The sequence below is a fragment of the Eucalyptus grandis genome, chromosome 8 (genome assembly GCF_016545825.1).
Source record: "Eucalyptus grandis isolate ANBG69807.140 chromosome 8, ASM1654582v1, whole genome shotgun sequence".
Taxonomy (NCBI): domain Eukaryota; kingdom Viridiplantae; phylum Streptophyta; class Magnoliopsida; order Myrtales; family Myrtaceae; genus Eucalyptus; species Eucalyptus grandis.
Genome location: NC_052619.1, coordinates 14,247,429 through 14,262,879, shown reverse-complemented (window position 1 = coordinate 14,262,879; position 15,451 = coordinate 14,247,429). Strand labels below are relative to the sequence as shown.

The following is a 15,451-nucleotide window of genomic DNA, read 5'->3' as shown; positions in this document are numbered from 1 at the left end:
TTCTTAAGAATAAATGACCCATGATTTGCTAAGATCGGCTCTTTCATCCCGTCTAGAGGTCTAGTTAATTGCAAAGAGTGTAATTTGCATTAACAAATTGAAGGAATTTTTAGCGAAGTATAGAAAAGTTTGTCTTTTTTTTTAATGATACCATTTTATTCCTGTTATAATTATCATTTTCAGATTTTTATCTTATTTTCTATGAAAAATCCGTCCTAGAAAAACTAGTACATGGGGGTAATGGTACCGCCTATGTACTATCACGTCAGATCTCACCGTACATAAATCTATGATGAGAGAGAGCTCACACGAGTGGTAGGAAAAATCTAGGGTTCCTCTTTCTTTTTCTTTTTCTTTTTCTTTTTCTTTTTCTTTTTTTTTGGATGTAACAGTACAAAAATTAATGATGTTAAGCCAAAAAAAAAAGTTGTAGCATAGGATGTAATCATGTGAAACAAAGAGAAGTGTTATGCTATGCCTGACTTGAACTCAGTTTAATCGGCACATCGTGAGTAGATTAGGGATAAAACGCTAGGACATTGTATTTGTGTAGTCTTATAATTGGTCTATTAGCAATAAGCCATCGTACTTGTGGACATAAGATAGTATCGCGTAATTTGTGAATGATTGATATGCAGTTTGGGCGATTGTTCTACAATGGCAACTCTTTAGATTGAGGCTACGGAATTCGGTGTCACAAATTTTAAATTAAGCTTGTGTGATGCAAAGATGTATGTTACGTTGATGATAAGTCTAATTCTTTAAAAGGTCTTTGACTTTAAATTCAATCCCAACCCTACCAGGAACTTGTTTTACAAAAAAAATTACTAACTTTTAGGGCATATCTAATAATCATTCTGTTCTCGGAAATAATTATTGATTAGAAATGATTTTTTTTTATTCTATTCTTGAAAATAATTTTTAAGCGAAAAAATGTGTTTGGTAATAATACAAAATTTCTATTTTAGGAATAAAAATGGATTTAGTAAGATTTTTAAATTCTTTTATTTCTGTTAATTTTTTAATACTTTTATTATATTTTTCTATTTTTTTATTTTTCATTTTCTCTTCTTCTTCCTCCTTCTTGTGGCCAATGATCGCTAGGAGGTCCGATGAGCTCATCGAAGGCTCGCCTGGCCTTGACCTCACCAAATTTAGGCGAGATTGGCCTCGCCTTGGCCAAGCAAGCCCCAGCCTCACACTAATTGGTGAGGCTAGAGCTAACTAGTCTCGCTCTGGCTTGACCTCACCGAGGTCGGCGGCTTTATGGCGAGATAACAGGCCCTTATCTAGCCGGTCTCCAACCATAGCCAAGGCCAACATCCAGCCAAAAGAAAAAAAGAAGAAGAAGGAAAGGAAAGAAAAGAAAAACTTAGACTTGATTCTAGGAGTTGTTTTTAGGAACAAGAAACAATTTTTTTTCTACTTCTTAATTTTATTCCAAATCGTTCTCGGAAGAACAAAAATATATATTTTTATTATCGGGAACAAACATTTTACCAAACAGATTTATGTTCGTTTTTTATTCTAGGAAACAAAAAAAAAAAATCAGTTATTCTAGGATGGTTACCAAACAAAACATTACTATAATCTCAAATCTATCCCGCCTCCAAAAATTGGCACTAGTTTCTTCAGATTTATCCATAATTAGGAATTCCTATAGAGAATTAAGCCCTTGGTGATATAGGGGTTGGACATGAGGCTAAAGAGGGGACAAATTACCATCCACATTGAAAGCACATCACAATACGATCTTGATGGAAAGAAGTTCATTGAACATAACGTCGATTTCAAATTTGCCAAGTGAGGTCCTAATAAAGATTGCATATGAGACCACAATTGCTCTCTAGGAGGCCATGCATGATGAAAAGAATCATATTGTCGACAAGTAAAAAATAAGAAAGTGGGATCACGCAAACGATATCCATTGTATTTATCTTCACTAGAGATGCTGTGACGAAATCAATCGATCGAAATCGCTTGCGCTGTATAATCCAAACTGATTTTGACATTCGACTCGCGAGGTTGAAAATATTAAAAAATCCATCAAAAGAGAAAAATCAGAAAGTAGGATTACGCGAACGATATTCATTGTATCCGTCTTCACTAGAAATGACGCAACGAAATCAGTCGATCAAAATCAGTTTGGATTCGCTTGTGCTGTACAATCCAAACTGATTTTGACATTCGAATCGCGAGGTTGAAAACATTAAAGAATCCATCAAAAGAGAAAATCAGAAAGCAGGATCACGCGAACAATATTCATTGTATCCGTCTTCATTAGTCGATCAAAATCTCTCGCATTGTACAATTCAAATTGATACTGACATAGCGGGGTTGAAAATATTAAATGATCCATCAAATAAGAAAAATCAGAAAGCGGGATCACACGAATGATATTCATTGTATTCGTCTTCCTTAGATAAAATCAGTCGATCGAAATCGCTCGCATTGTACAATCCAAACTAATTTTGGCATTCGAATCGCGTGGAACAAGTTCTCGTATTGATAAGTCCCGCCAACGTGTTACTCCTTTATCTGCTTCTCCATGACATCTCCCCCGACTTGTTTAGATAACGCACGCGAAGTTTTTGTCCCGTACCGCGTCGCGAAGAGAGCGATTCGATTGGCTTGGGGGACACGTCATCGAAGCGGGCCCCTCGCTTCCCGACGACCTTTTCAGTAGTAGTTCATCATCCGCATCTGCGCCGGCTGACGTGGCGGCCACGCGCCGATCGCCATCCCATGGATCCACTCCCGGAACTTTTGAATTGAATCTCCTCGCGGGTGCGGCCCCCACCACGCGCTTACGTACGAAACCGGAAGCCCGTTGGACATCATGCGGGCCCCACCCACCCCCCGAAGCGGCGGCGTTTCCAAAGCAAAACGCTCTTTCCGCTGTTGCTGCTGGGGCACCAACGCGGGTCGCACACGCCGTCGTTTCCGCGATTCTCCAACCGATTATTCTATTATTATTATTATTATTTTTAATTTTTTTGGTTAATTTCTCGACGCACGGCTCCGATCGACGAAAGCGTAAAGGAAAAGAAAAACAGCGTTCTCCGCTAACCGACCGAAAGAGGGGAATTAAATAAGATGATCGATTTTATTTATCGAGACTCTTTTACTCTTTTTGAAAAAAAAAAACCTATTATCTTTTCACGACCCGGCTGCAATTTGAAATTCTTTTAATGAAAATACATACATTGACCTCAAATAAGGTTTTTCTTTTTAATGAACACAATTGCTTGATTTGTTCAAATTGACCACCGGAAGAGGAGAATTACTATCTTTAAGAAGATAAATTAAAATAAATCAATTGCAAATGATAAGAATCCTTATTGTTTCACAAGTACAAAAACGTTTATCTTTATTTAGTAAGAATCTGATATAAAAATAGGTTTTTTTTTTTTAGGAAGAGGTTTAACTAAGTTTGACGAGAAGAGCACCAGGATTTTTCATCCGATTTGGTTTTGCCTTGATAAACACTCCGAGGAGATAAAAATCGATAAAATCCAATATAAAACACGAAACATATAAAATACCACCCTGAGAAAATGGGAAAACAAAAGAAAAAGAAAAAGAAGGACGGAAAGGAAAGTGGGGAAGAAGAACAGCGTTCTCCTCTATCCGACCGAAAGAGGAAAATCAATAAGATAATTGAATTTTGTTTATCAAATATCTTTTACTCTTTTAAAAAAAAAAGGCCCATCTAACTTTCTTTATACATTTTACAAATTTTCCTTGCAATAGAAAACATCCATCCACATTGAAGCAGGTTCTTATAATGAAAGTAATTCTTCGGTTTGCTCGGATCGGTCAAATACACGAGAAAAGTTACTATCGTTAAGAAGATAAATTAAAAACAAATCAACTTTAGATGAGGAGTAGTTGTTATTTTTGCAAGCACCTAAAATGTCTGCCTTTTTTTTTCTTTTTTTTTTTAAGAGCAACATGAATTCTCTTCCGACTTCCAATTTGGCTTGCCTCGATGAAATCCAATGAGATAAAAATCAATAACATCTAACATAAAATAAGAAACATAAAAAAACCACCCTGAGAAAACCGAAAAAAAAGAAAAAAAAAAAGAAAAGAAGAAGGGCGAAAAGGAAAGTGGGGAAGAAAGACAGCTCTCTCGTTACAAAAGAGCACGAAGTTGGTCGCCTGTTTGGCTACATTCCCGACTCCTCTCCTTTCTCTCTCTCTCTCTCTCTCTCTCTCTTTCTCTGCAAGAATTGATTTCTGCATTGCGCAACGACAAGAGCAACGACAAGAGCAAGAAGTACAAGAAGAAGAAGGAGGAAGAAGGAAGAAGGAGGAAGAAGGGAGGAAGGAAGGGAGGAAGGAAGGAGGGAGGAAGGCCCGAGAGATTTTCAGAGATTGTTTGCACGACGCCGGCAGCTGCTCCCTCCCCTCCTTCGGGGGCCGCGGGGTCCTTCCGCATTCTCGCTGCCGAGGAAATCGGAAGCCGTCCCACCCGCGATCTCCGCGTGTGTGCAGAGCAAAACGGTCGCGTACCCACGAAGTAGCGAGGGCCAAGATGGACGCTTTGTGCCTGAAAACGGGGATTCACGCGCTCCCTCCCTCGATCTCGGTCGCCGCCGCCGGGTCGCTCGACGCCCGGCCCGGCCCGAACCCGGCCAAGGTGAGCGCCCTGGGCCGGTCCCCCCTCGACAAATCGGCGGCTTCTTCGTCGTCGTCGTCGTCGTCGTCGTCGTCGGCGGCGGCGGCGGCGGCGGCGGCGGCGTCTTCGAGGTTCTCTTTTAAGTACCCTCTGAAGTCCCTGTGGTTCGGCGGCCGCGGCGGCGGTGGCGGGGACAAGAGGAAGAGTAACGGGATCGCGCTCGACGACGCCGTGCTGGTGGACGGCGGGGAGCGGGCGGCAGAGGAGGAGGCGGCGAGCGGAGGGGCCGATTCCGAGGGGCGGAGCGGGAACTGGGTCTTGAAGATATTGCATGTCAGGTCTCTGTGGAAGGAGGAGGAGGAGGAGGAGGAAGACAAGGGAATGGTGGATAATGGCGGCGGAGCCGGAGAAGCAGAACAGGGGTCCCGCGACGTGGCGATTGAGGACAGAGGAGATGGCGGTGGCGATGATGTTGAGGACGAGGAGGACTGCGATGCATGTAGGATTGGCGGCCGCGACGATGGGGGTGAAAAAGAGATGGAATTTGACAGGGATTCGTTTTCGAGGTTGCTGAGGAAGGTGCCTCTGCATCAAGCCAGGCTATATGCTCAAATGTCCTATCTGGGGAATTTGGCCTATACCATACCCGAAATCAAGGTACAAATTCTTTTTCCTTGGATACGGCAATTTAATTTTTTCTCTGGATTTTCATAATGGTTGTTTTCTTGATCTGCTGAATCTTGGGGAGTCTGATCTGAGCTTTGCTAGCAATGATTGATTTAATTAGATTGGTGATTTAGCAATCCTGGCCCCCTTCAATGTACCTCTGCGTTTAATTGGTTTGAGATTCCAGAGATCATCATTTTCATGGATTCACTAGAGAAAAATAAGGCATCTTTGTTGTGAGATTAGGCAGGCTAATACACATTAGACAGTGGATGGGAATTGGGATATCCTGAGAGTAGCAGTTTTCGAAGAAGACATTAGGACTCTTTAAGGTATTCGAGATAGGCAATAGCTGGCATCGGAAATCTGTGCACAAGATGGTTAGATCAGAATCCTGAAAAAGCTTGCACCAGAAGGTTTTCGTTCATTCCAAGTTAAATGCAGCTCGCAAGTTATATGTCCTCGTGATCTGGAAGTAGCTTTTTTGAGGATTCTTAAACGCTGTGCATCATGGACTCTACGGCATCTTCCGTGCACAGGAAATATGCATCTTACTTAAATGCATTTTTCATGCATGAAACACCCATTATTTAATCCAAACCTCAACGCGTATTATATTGTGCTCCTGCTGTTTGTTCATGGCTCCAATGAAGGAAGTGAATCAACGAATGCGTTGCCCTGTTTGATCAAGGAATTTCGAGTTTAACTTACCAAAGATGCTAATATTCGCTTCTTTGCTTCTTTTAGCCAGCAAATCTCTTAAAATACCGCGGATTGCGTTTAATAACCTCATCGATAGAGAAGAGGGAATCAGCAGAAAAAGTCGAGAAGGAGCAGACTCTAGAGGATATGCAAGAGGAAGCAGTGCCACCTGTAGATGATGTTCAAGGCCAGGAGCAGAAGATCAATGGGAACCGACTAAGTGCGTCTGCTGCTTACCAAATCGCTGCCTCTGCAGCCTCTTATCTGCACTCTCATGCTAAGAGCATTATTCCATTTAATTCCTCGAAGTCAGCAGAAGCATCTGGTACTGATTCCCCTGGGAGGGATGGTGAAAGAAGCAACGGTGTTGACGTAATGAACCCAGATATGGCTTCCCTCATGGCAACCACCGACTCTGTGACTGCTGTGGTTGCCGCAAAAGAGGAAGTGAAGCAAGCAGTTGCAGATGATCTGAAGTCCACTCGCTCATCACCTTGCGAGTGGTTTATATGCGATGAAGATCAGGGCACTACGAGGTTCTTCGTGATTCAGGTTCACTTTCTTTATACGCACTCAGGCCTATATTCGTTCTTTCTTTTAGGACAATTTGATTTGTCTACCTGTGACTATTATAAAGTTCACTGTGAGATCATGGATGATTTGTAGCTCAAAAAGCTGAACTCAGACCTTTTGTATGCAGGGTTCTGAGTCGCTGGCATCATGGCAGGCAAATCTACTCTTTGAGCCTATCCAGTTTGAGGTAACCTCTAGAAATCTCCTGCATCCTTTTTTGCACCTTCCAGTGTGGTTATATTTACTTACAATGTTTGCGTGTGGTTTATTGTCATTGTTTATTTTTCCAGGGTCTTGATGTGCTTGTGCACCGAGGGATATACGAGGCTGCCAAAGGGATCTATGAACAGATGTTGCCTGAAGTTCGTGACCACCTAAAATCCCATGGGAAGAAGGCTACTTTCCGTTTCACTGGGCATTCTCTTGGAGGAAGTTTGTCATTAGTGATAAATTTAATGCTGCTGATTCGGGGCGAAGTGCCTGCTTCTTCCTTGCTTCCTGTGATCACATTCGGTGCCCCGTCCATCATGTGTGGAGGCGACCATCTTCTTCGCAAGCTTGGATTACCTCGAAGTCATGTTCAGTCAGTCACGATGCACAGAGACATTGTACCCCGAGCCTTCTCTTGCAATTATCCTAATCACGTTGCAGAGATTCTCAAGGCTGTTAATGGGAAGTTCAGGCATCATCCTTGTCTGAATAATGAGGTAAATACTTGCTTGCTGAGGCATGAAATCTTGGTAGTGCAAAAAATTGTGGGCTTTGTTTTTAAAGCCTCTACTTATTTCTATTCTATCATGTGGGAAATCCGTTGCTAGACAAACTAAAGAAGTTACAATTCTTTTTTTCTTGTGATTATTAGGTTTCAATCACTATCTAACTAGTTTCTTTAATAAACAACAATTGTTCTTGTTGGTTTTCTTAAAATTTGCTCCAATTTTATGCAGAAAATGTTGTTTGCGCCAATGGGGGAGCTTTTGATTTTACAGCCAGATGAAAAGTTCTCGCCGCACCACCATCTCCTTCCTTCAGGTAGTGGTTTCTATGTGTTGAGCTGTGAGCTATCGGATGTCGTCATTGCAGAGAAGGAACTCCTAGCGGCGCAGAAGGTTTTCTTGAACTCACCACATCCTCTCGAGATTTTAAGCGATCGCGCCGCTTATGGTTCGGGGGGCACCATTCAAAGGGACCACGACATGAATTCCTACGTAAAGTCCGTGCGGTCTGTGATCCGCCAAGAGCTGAGCCACATGAGGAAGGCCAAGAGAGAGCAGCGCCGCAAGTTCTGGTGGCCCCTCATTGTGTCTCGCGGTGGAATCAACATTGGCCTAGCTTTGAGCAGGCCGATCGGGTCGATCAGCATGGATCGTGAGCAGCTCAACTTCTCGGGCATCTTGGAAACGGGCAAGGAGTCTCTGAAACGGTTCAGCAGGCTCGTCGCATCGCAGCACATGCATCTGCTTGTCGTGATCCTGTTTCCCGCTCGATTGCTACTGCTCGGCACCTACAGCACATTTAATTGATCCCTGCCCATGAGATGGGCAAAGATAAATTAGCAAATTCTTTATTTATGTTCTATTTTCCCACTCAAAAAGGTTATAATCCATGTCCTTCCCTTTCATGATGGGGAAGCGAATTACTCAAAATGTCATCTGTAGAAAGAAACATGTGATCACATGAGCAGGGAAAGAAGAAAATAGGGAAAAAAAAATGAATCACATTATTGCATTTGTTTAGTGCAAAATCCTTATTTTCCTTCTTACATTGTCCAAATCTTTGTTGTTGAACGACTTCCCAACATTTTTGGGAAAGTAGCACTTGCAAGTTTGAACTTTCTCTGCGTACTTTTGTCGTGCGCTTGCATGTTAGGTCTCTCATGTGGGATGAGTACAAGAAACAGGGTTTTTGGCAGTTTGTCTTGGCGATTGATCAAAATGCAAAACCCGTGATTGAAAGCGAGGCCTTCCGTAAGTGTACTGAACACGATTATTGTAAGTGCCAGGTGCTCTTTCTGTCATGAGGACGATATTCGCTTAGCTGTCGACATAGGACAAGGGTAAAAAAAAAAAAAATCTCAATCGGCATGCTGAAACTGTTTCTTACACGGATCAAGCCAACATGCGAATCCAAAGCCGAGGGTAATTTTCTCAAGAAAACCCTTTTCACAGAATCCCGCTTTCTCTCTTCTTTGATTTTCTTTAGACAAAAATCTGAAAAGTTTCGAGAGGGTCTTTTTCTCCATATTTTGGGTAGGGAAGAAATGGAGAGAATACGCAGACGGGTCCACTTTGGACGACCGGGACCTTTCTCTTCTGGGGCGGGCACACGCGAACAATTCAAGTCAAACTTGGCGAAGTCGACGAGCCAGTCGGGCGGAGGGGTTTGTCTAGTTGTGCGAGGTGTACGGGAGAGTTCGATTCCGGACAAGAACGATGGAGAAAGTAAGGCGTCCCCAGTCCGAAAGGGCTGTTGCTTGTTAGTCCTATCCATCCAACGAGGCACTCTTTTGGACGGTGAAGTTAGCAATGATTTGGATCTTGAACCCAATGCGCTAACTCTACTCTCCTCCAAAGTTTGGCCGTCGAGAGAATTACATACTTCTCTGGATCGAATTCCGCGAGCCGGTGATTGTTTCCTACTTAAACCTCATATCTTAATCGAATCCTAGACTCTCCTCTCGAATTCCATTCCTTTTTTCCCTCTTTTGTGATTCCACTCGTCTTGTCTATGACGATTTCGAATTGTCCTTTCGCCTAAGAAAAGAAATAGTAATGCGAGAGTCGCTTTCGCTCTTGTTTACAAATGAAGCTAAATGGTTCGGTAAGAAGAAGCTCCTTCTTCTTCGGCCTCCCTTTTTATTAGGCTGAAATTTAGGAGACCGGTAGGGAATCGAAGGAATTGGGGGCAATTCAAGGCGTAAAGGTCGTTGAATAGGAGGTGTTACGTTGCCGGTTTCTTCCACCAAAATTTATGGGGCCGGCGAAGTTGGCCGAGACCCGAAATTGTGGGACTTGATTGCCAGCAGCAAATGCTTGAAAAGATGTGGGACCGATCGGGTGCCCCAATCTTCGAGGCGTTCGAAACTACGGTTTTGCAATGGCAGATACTGGGGGCCTTAACCATCGATTTTCCCCCAGGGAGATGGCCACCCATGAAACACGAGAAAGCTCTGAACGATTCCTGCAATTAATACGAGAAGGGGGCGGGCCAAAAGAGCTGTAATTAGCGGTGTATTTTTGCTTTGGAAGATTGCAAGAGACAAGAAAAGATTCAGCATCTAACAAGCGTCCCATCATCAACATTTTAGTTGGGCTCTTTTTAAGTAGTGGGGTCTCTCGTACGGGCCTAATTTATGTGTGGAGATAGCAAATCTAGTTGTTATTCGGCGGGCAGTTGACCTTGAACTTGAATATCATGTAGTTGGACCGAGCATGAGGTTCTGTCTGTTTATGGAACGTCGTGGCTCTCTGCTTATGGCCGGTCCAAAGTTGTTAGCCCAAATGCGTTTCGCAATCCAGCCCATAATCTCTCGAGCAGTGGGTTTCCTGGAAGACTATCAAAATGGGTCATAAACTAGTATTTTGACCCAAATTTGTTGAAGGGAATTATATATGGTCGCCTCAAATATAAAATTTAGGTTATAATGGGTTCCAAAAAAAAAAAAAGAAGGGTTTTAGGCTTCATTCATTTCACGAGAAGTAATTTTTAAGAAAAACGTTTTTCGGATTTTCCGATATTCATTTCAAGGAAAATGAATTCATTGGAGAAAACATTTTCTATGAAGGGAAAAAAAATTCTAAAATATGGAAAAATGTTTTATACTTTTTGAAGTAAAAGGAAAACATTTTCACACCTTTTTCACTTCACTCTCTTTCATCAAATGCCTTCTACTTTTATTTTTTCCTTTTACTTTTCAATCTTTTAAAAAATCAATTTTTAATAGATTTTTTTATTCTTTTTCTTTTTCTTTTTTTTTTTTCCTTTTCTTCTTCATTGGCCAGTGGCTAGCCATAGTAGTAGCCAGCGATTGGCCATTGATGAGTTGGAGCCTCGCCTAATTAGGCATCAAGCGAGCTTGGCCTCACTAGCTTGTGGCGAGACTCCAACTCACTTGTGGCGAGCTCCAACTTGCTTGTGGCCGGTTGCTGGCTGCTGTCATGGCCGATGATTGGCTAATGAAGAAGAAAAGAAAAAAGAATAAAAATGATTTTAAAAAAAAAAAAAAAAAAAATTATTGACAGTGGTGTGTTAAAGAAATGATTTTCCTTATCGAATAGTGAAATATTTTCTAATTTATTTTCAAGTTACAATCGAATACCAAAAAATATGGTGATTTTCCTAGAAAATATCTTCTTGGAAAATATTTTTCGAAAATGTTATATTTTCTGCAAAACAATCGGAACCTTAATAGATTTGTTTTAAAACTGCTTTAGATCCACTTTCTCAAAAAGGTAAAGTTGGCGACAATCCTTCTTCCTCCGCTTCTCTCCTCTCTCCTACTTATTCAATTTCGCCGATCATGACTCGCGAGCTCTTTCCCTCGTCTTTGATCCCAACAAATCCGTGTCCCTAGTGCCCCCACTACCTATCTTCCACGTTGCCATCGCTAACCTCTAATGGCCCTCCGGAGAATCGAACTCATCTGTCTCCAACATCGTTGGCCTCCCTACTTTCTGGTTGATTTGGCTCTGCACACCTACAACAAGTGACTCAAATAATGTCGCTCCTACATCCTCCCTCCCTCCCTCTCTCTCATGCGTTCACTCACTCATCACCACCGGAGTTACCGTCCAAAGGGTCCGTAGCCGAGACCGAAAGCGTAGCTCCTTTTCGCCGGACAGTGTAGAGGTCAAGTTTTAGGCCAGAGATCGGTTATTTGGAATTGCCCTTGAGGAAGATTCCAATGATGAGTCTCTCATCATCGATTGGCAGTGCTTCCCTGAGGCTATACTTCTGCTATTATTTTGCACAAAGCTTGAAAATCACATGTTTATACCAAAAAAAGACAAGGTGATGATTGTCACTAGGCTGCTCATTTGTGTATGACTTGACATGTAATGCGGGTTGCTCTGTTTGCTACAAGTGTCTACTCCGTGGCATCTAAGAAAGTCGTAAAACCTTCTGGATTTAGATCCAAGAATCTCCATGAGCTCTTTCACGAGTTTGTACAGAAAATCGATGGTGAAGTCTGGCTCTTGCAAGACTTTTTGGACGAAGGGCGAGCGAACGAGAGCTCCCATCTTCTTGTCATAATTCTTGGAAATCTTCAGCAGTCTTGTTTGAAGCAGAAGAGATATTCATTTCAGATTAATAAATCACGAGACACAATGCAATTTCAACGATAGTCTGGTTCTTTTCAAAGTATTTATAATTACTTGACAGAAACATCTCTTTGGCCAATAATTTACATCATAGAAAACCTCTGAACAACCACTACAATATGTTGCCTTAGCTAGGGGAACGAGAACCGCTCAAACCAGACCAAACTAGACCGCCAATTCTAGGCAGTTCTAGGGGGTCCTAGTTTGGTCCCAGGTTCCTATTTTTGGAATCGGTGACCTATCGGTCCGATTCCTAGTTTTAGGGTGGGAATCGAACCGACTAGACCGAACAAATTTGACTAATCATTTATAATTTTTTTTTTTAAATTTCTGAACAACCCTATCAGTACAAAAAGAGGAAACTTGGCTAGACCCAGAAGCTCGTAATCTAGAAGAGTCGTATGTACAAAAAGAGCAAAAACAACAGAAGCTGCACGTCTTTCCAGAGACACAACTAAGACTAGACCAAAAAGAGAGCTTCTTAGCTTCAGTTTTTTTATTGGATTAACACGGAACTCTAGCTACCCCCAGGTCTCCACGAAGAGGACGTGTATATAGATAAGCAAACTTGGCTGGACCAGAGTGTTAGGTCATGCTATGCCAGAAACATGAATAGACTATTCTCTGGAGTTTGTTATGTTTTTGCCTTTTGCGTGTGCTGATCTTGATATGAAAAGTCTACTATTGATGTAAGACTCCTTTGAGCTTGCTTGATTTTCAAACTAGATATGCCTGGCGACGGAGTGATGCTGCCCACCATTGGTAAGGAAATGCATGGCTGGTCGATGAGCACCTGCAGGAGTTGAGCAAAAACTAGGGACGTGTATCTTTTATTTTCTTTTTTTATGTTCAATGTACTTAAAACAAGTGATTTGGTCCATTGGAACCGGAACCGGTCCAGTCCATGGTCCCAAAAACTAGGAACTGGTCCTCCCAGTCCAGTTCTCGATTCTTGGGTAAAACCAGACCGGATCAAGAATCAATCACCCCTAACCTCAGCCACCTTTTGCTTAACATCACAAAAGGCACAAAGAAATGGTAATCCATCACATGATTCCTTCATGACAGTATTGTGAATTAGCAATTTGCCAATTCATGGAGTAAAGTTTCATCATGAAGCATCAGATGGCAAAGCAGAATCTAATTTTTGCGTAGCCATCTACCAACAAAGCTGCGAAACTACCAAATGGCTCTAAGTTTGCCTAGAAATAGCATAGAAAAACATGTGCCGTCTGAGAACATATTCTTTAAAAAGGAGAGCGGGGAAAAAGAGGAGGTACAATTGGAAAGCAAATAATTATATTCTGACCACAGAGGTAAACCAGTTCACCCCCATCCATAGCCTCAACCTCAAGCTCTCTCTCACTGACTTGGCGAGCTAATACATAGAGCTGCCCGTTCTTCAAAAATAATTAATCAATAAGAAAAAAACGCTAAGGACGAAGGCCCGGTTGTGGGTCGAGTATATGTTGCTAAAGTTGTGTCTCATGAAAATGGATTAATTTTCATTGGATCATTTTTAGTTTAATCTGAGCCACCCATTGACAGGCCTAGTTCTATCATAAGTAAGTTTGGTAATTGAATTTCTTTAAGATTTAAGAAACGAGGCAGGAAACTTTTCTTTTCACAAGGGCAACTGGAAATCATGCCCCGCAACCCCGCCTGTGAAAAGAGAGCTCCAGTAGCGACAAGCTCGGTGACCAAAATGGTGTCTGGAAATGCTGGTAATGCAGCTTGGTTTAGCTTGTGTATATTATCTTTCGAAAATTCACACATAATATGGCGCGACATTGTCTAACTAGAAAATAAACGAAAAGAAAAAACTCTCGGACCTTCCGATGCTCGAGTCATTAAGCAATAAGCATCCGTCATGAAGGAGAGCACACGAGGGCCAGACTACCGTAGCCGAATATATTTAGAGGAACATTGTCGGGCCGGCTAGTGTCATGAATGGGCCTTTTATGGGCCGTGAATGCTATTGAGCATTTCCTTGATTACTTGGATCTGATTATAGCCAACGAATTATCGCCATATCAGACTTAATTGAATGTCCAAATTAGGCCAATAGAACTTAGACAAAATCTAGTCATGTACACACAACTCATATTGATGAGAGGGGGAAGAAAAGATCGATACACTTCATCAAATCTTATGGAGTCAAAGGAGCACGAAATGAGTAGATTTCATCCCTGGGCCCTTCTTTGTATCTGTCATAGAGTTGTAGAGGCTTAGGGCTTATTGCGATATTGGTTATTGGACAACTCTTGGCCCCTATCTCTTGCATTGTGTTTTTGGGCCTCAACCAAATTGCTTTTTTGACAATCTTTTCAGCCCAACTTTGCTTGATAAAAGATTTGTGGAGAAAGTACCATCGTATGTTTCGGTCAAAATTCTTTAAATGTTTGACTAATATTAAGGCCCCATTTGGTTCGACTTTGGAGAAATATCCTTCAAAAAATGTAAATATTTTTGTGTTAAAGGAGTTTTCCAAAATGTCAATAGCATTTGAAGAATTGTAATTTTAAAATGCATTGGGAAACAATTTTGGTTTAAATGCCGTTTGGGGAAGTCATCTTCCTTTTAGATTAGAGGATATATGAATGGATAGTCCGAATTTAATCCAGAAGGATAAAGAATTGAACCTACATTGAGTCTAAACAGATCTGTGTGGCATTAAAAAACTTTTACAAAATTAAAAAAAAAATTGCATTCTTTTTTTTTTTAAAGATTTCAATCACCAATGGCTAAATATGGCTGTCGAATGCCCCTGCCTGTCGTGTGGGTTGGGCAATGGCTTCACCACCTAAGGTCGCGTGACCTAAGTCGCACAATTCAAGTCAATGGTCACTTGAGGTCAGGTGGTGATTGCCACGGTCATGCAACCCTCATGCGACAGTCATTGACACACGTGACCCATTGGCTAGTGATCATCAGCCTCTTATTGGCTTTTTCATGTGGCAGTTTTCACAAAAGATGAATAGTAACCAAGGGCCAAGACTTGCATTATGAGAATGCAACTTCTCAAAGGACCTCCGGACCTACTTTAGGTTAAAGGTCCTTAGAGTCTTTTGAAAATGCAATTGTTTCCTAAAAGTTAAGTAAAAAAAGAATCAAACGCATTTGTATTTAACTAAGGGATATTAAAGTCCCAAAACCCATTGCAAATGCTAAACTAAACGAGGCCTAAAAAAATCATGAATTGGTTATGCAACATTTTGCCATCAAACCACGGCATATACAATCACCACGGCCAAACATCAAGAGGGCTTTAGAAAGACCAAGTCAAGCGACAACACAGTCGGGATTTCGGTCGCCCTTCGTTTCGCGTCGACCCTCTATCTAACGCAGGAGCTTTGCCACGGATGAATCGATTAGTGCGCTGGGCGCGTTAAAGTGGGTCCATAGTACCCACCTAGCCCGTTACGCCATATTTCTGTAAGTAATTCATGTGTATGTATGATATATCTTCACAAGCAAGAGGCTCGCAGATACTATTCCTTTAAAATCACATTTCTACGTTGAAGGTTTTTACATGGGGTCGGTCCAATTTTTACCCTAACCGGCT

At 41.8% G+C, this 15,451-nt stretch overlaps 1 protein-coding gene across 1 annotated transcript; it reads left to right on the top strand.

The window, feature by feature from the left end:
- Positions 1-4,157: 4,157 nt before the first annotated feature.
- On the top strand, positions 4,158-8,320 carry LOC104456712 (phospholipase A1 PLIP2, chloroplastic). The gene is made up of 5 exons (XM_010071567.3): positions 4,158-5,281; positions 6,038-6,544; positions 6,693-6,752; positions 6,856-7,272; positions 7,513-8,320. Exons 1-5 carry the CDS (start codon positions 4,541-4,543, stop codon positions 8,086-8,088), a joined length of 2,301 nt encoding a protein of 766 aa, XP_010069869.2. The 5' UTR covers positions 4,158-4,540; the 3' UTR covers positions 8,089-8,320.
- The last annotated feature ends 7,131 nt before the right edge of the window (positions 8,321-15,451 follow it).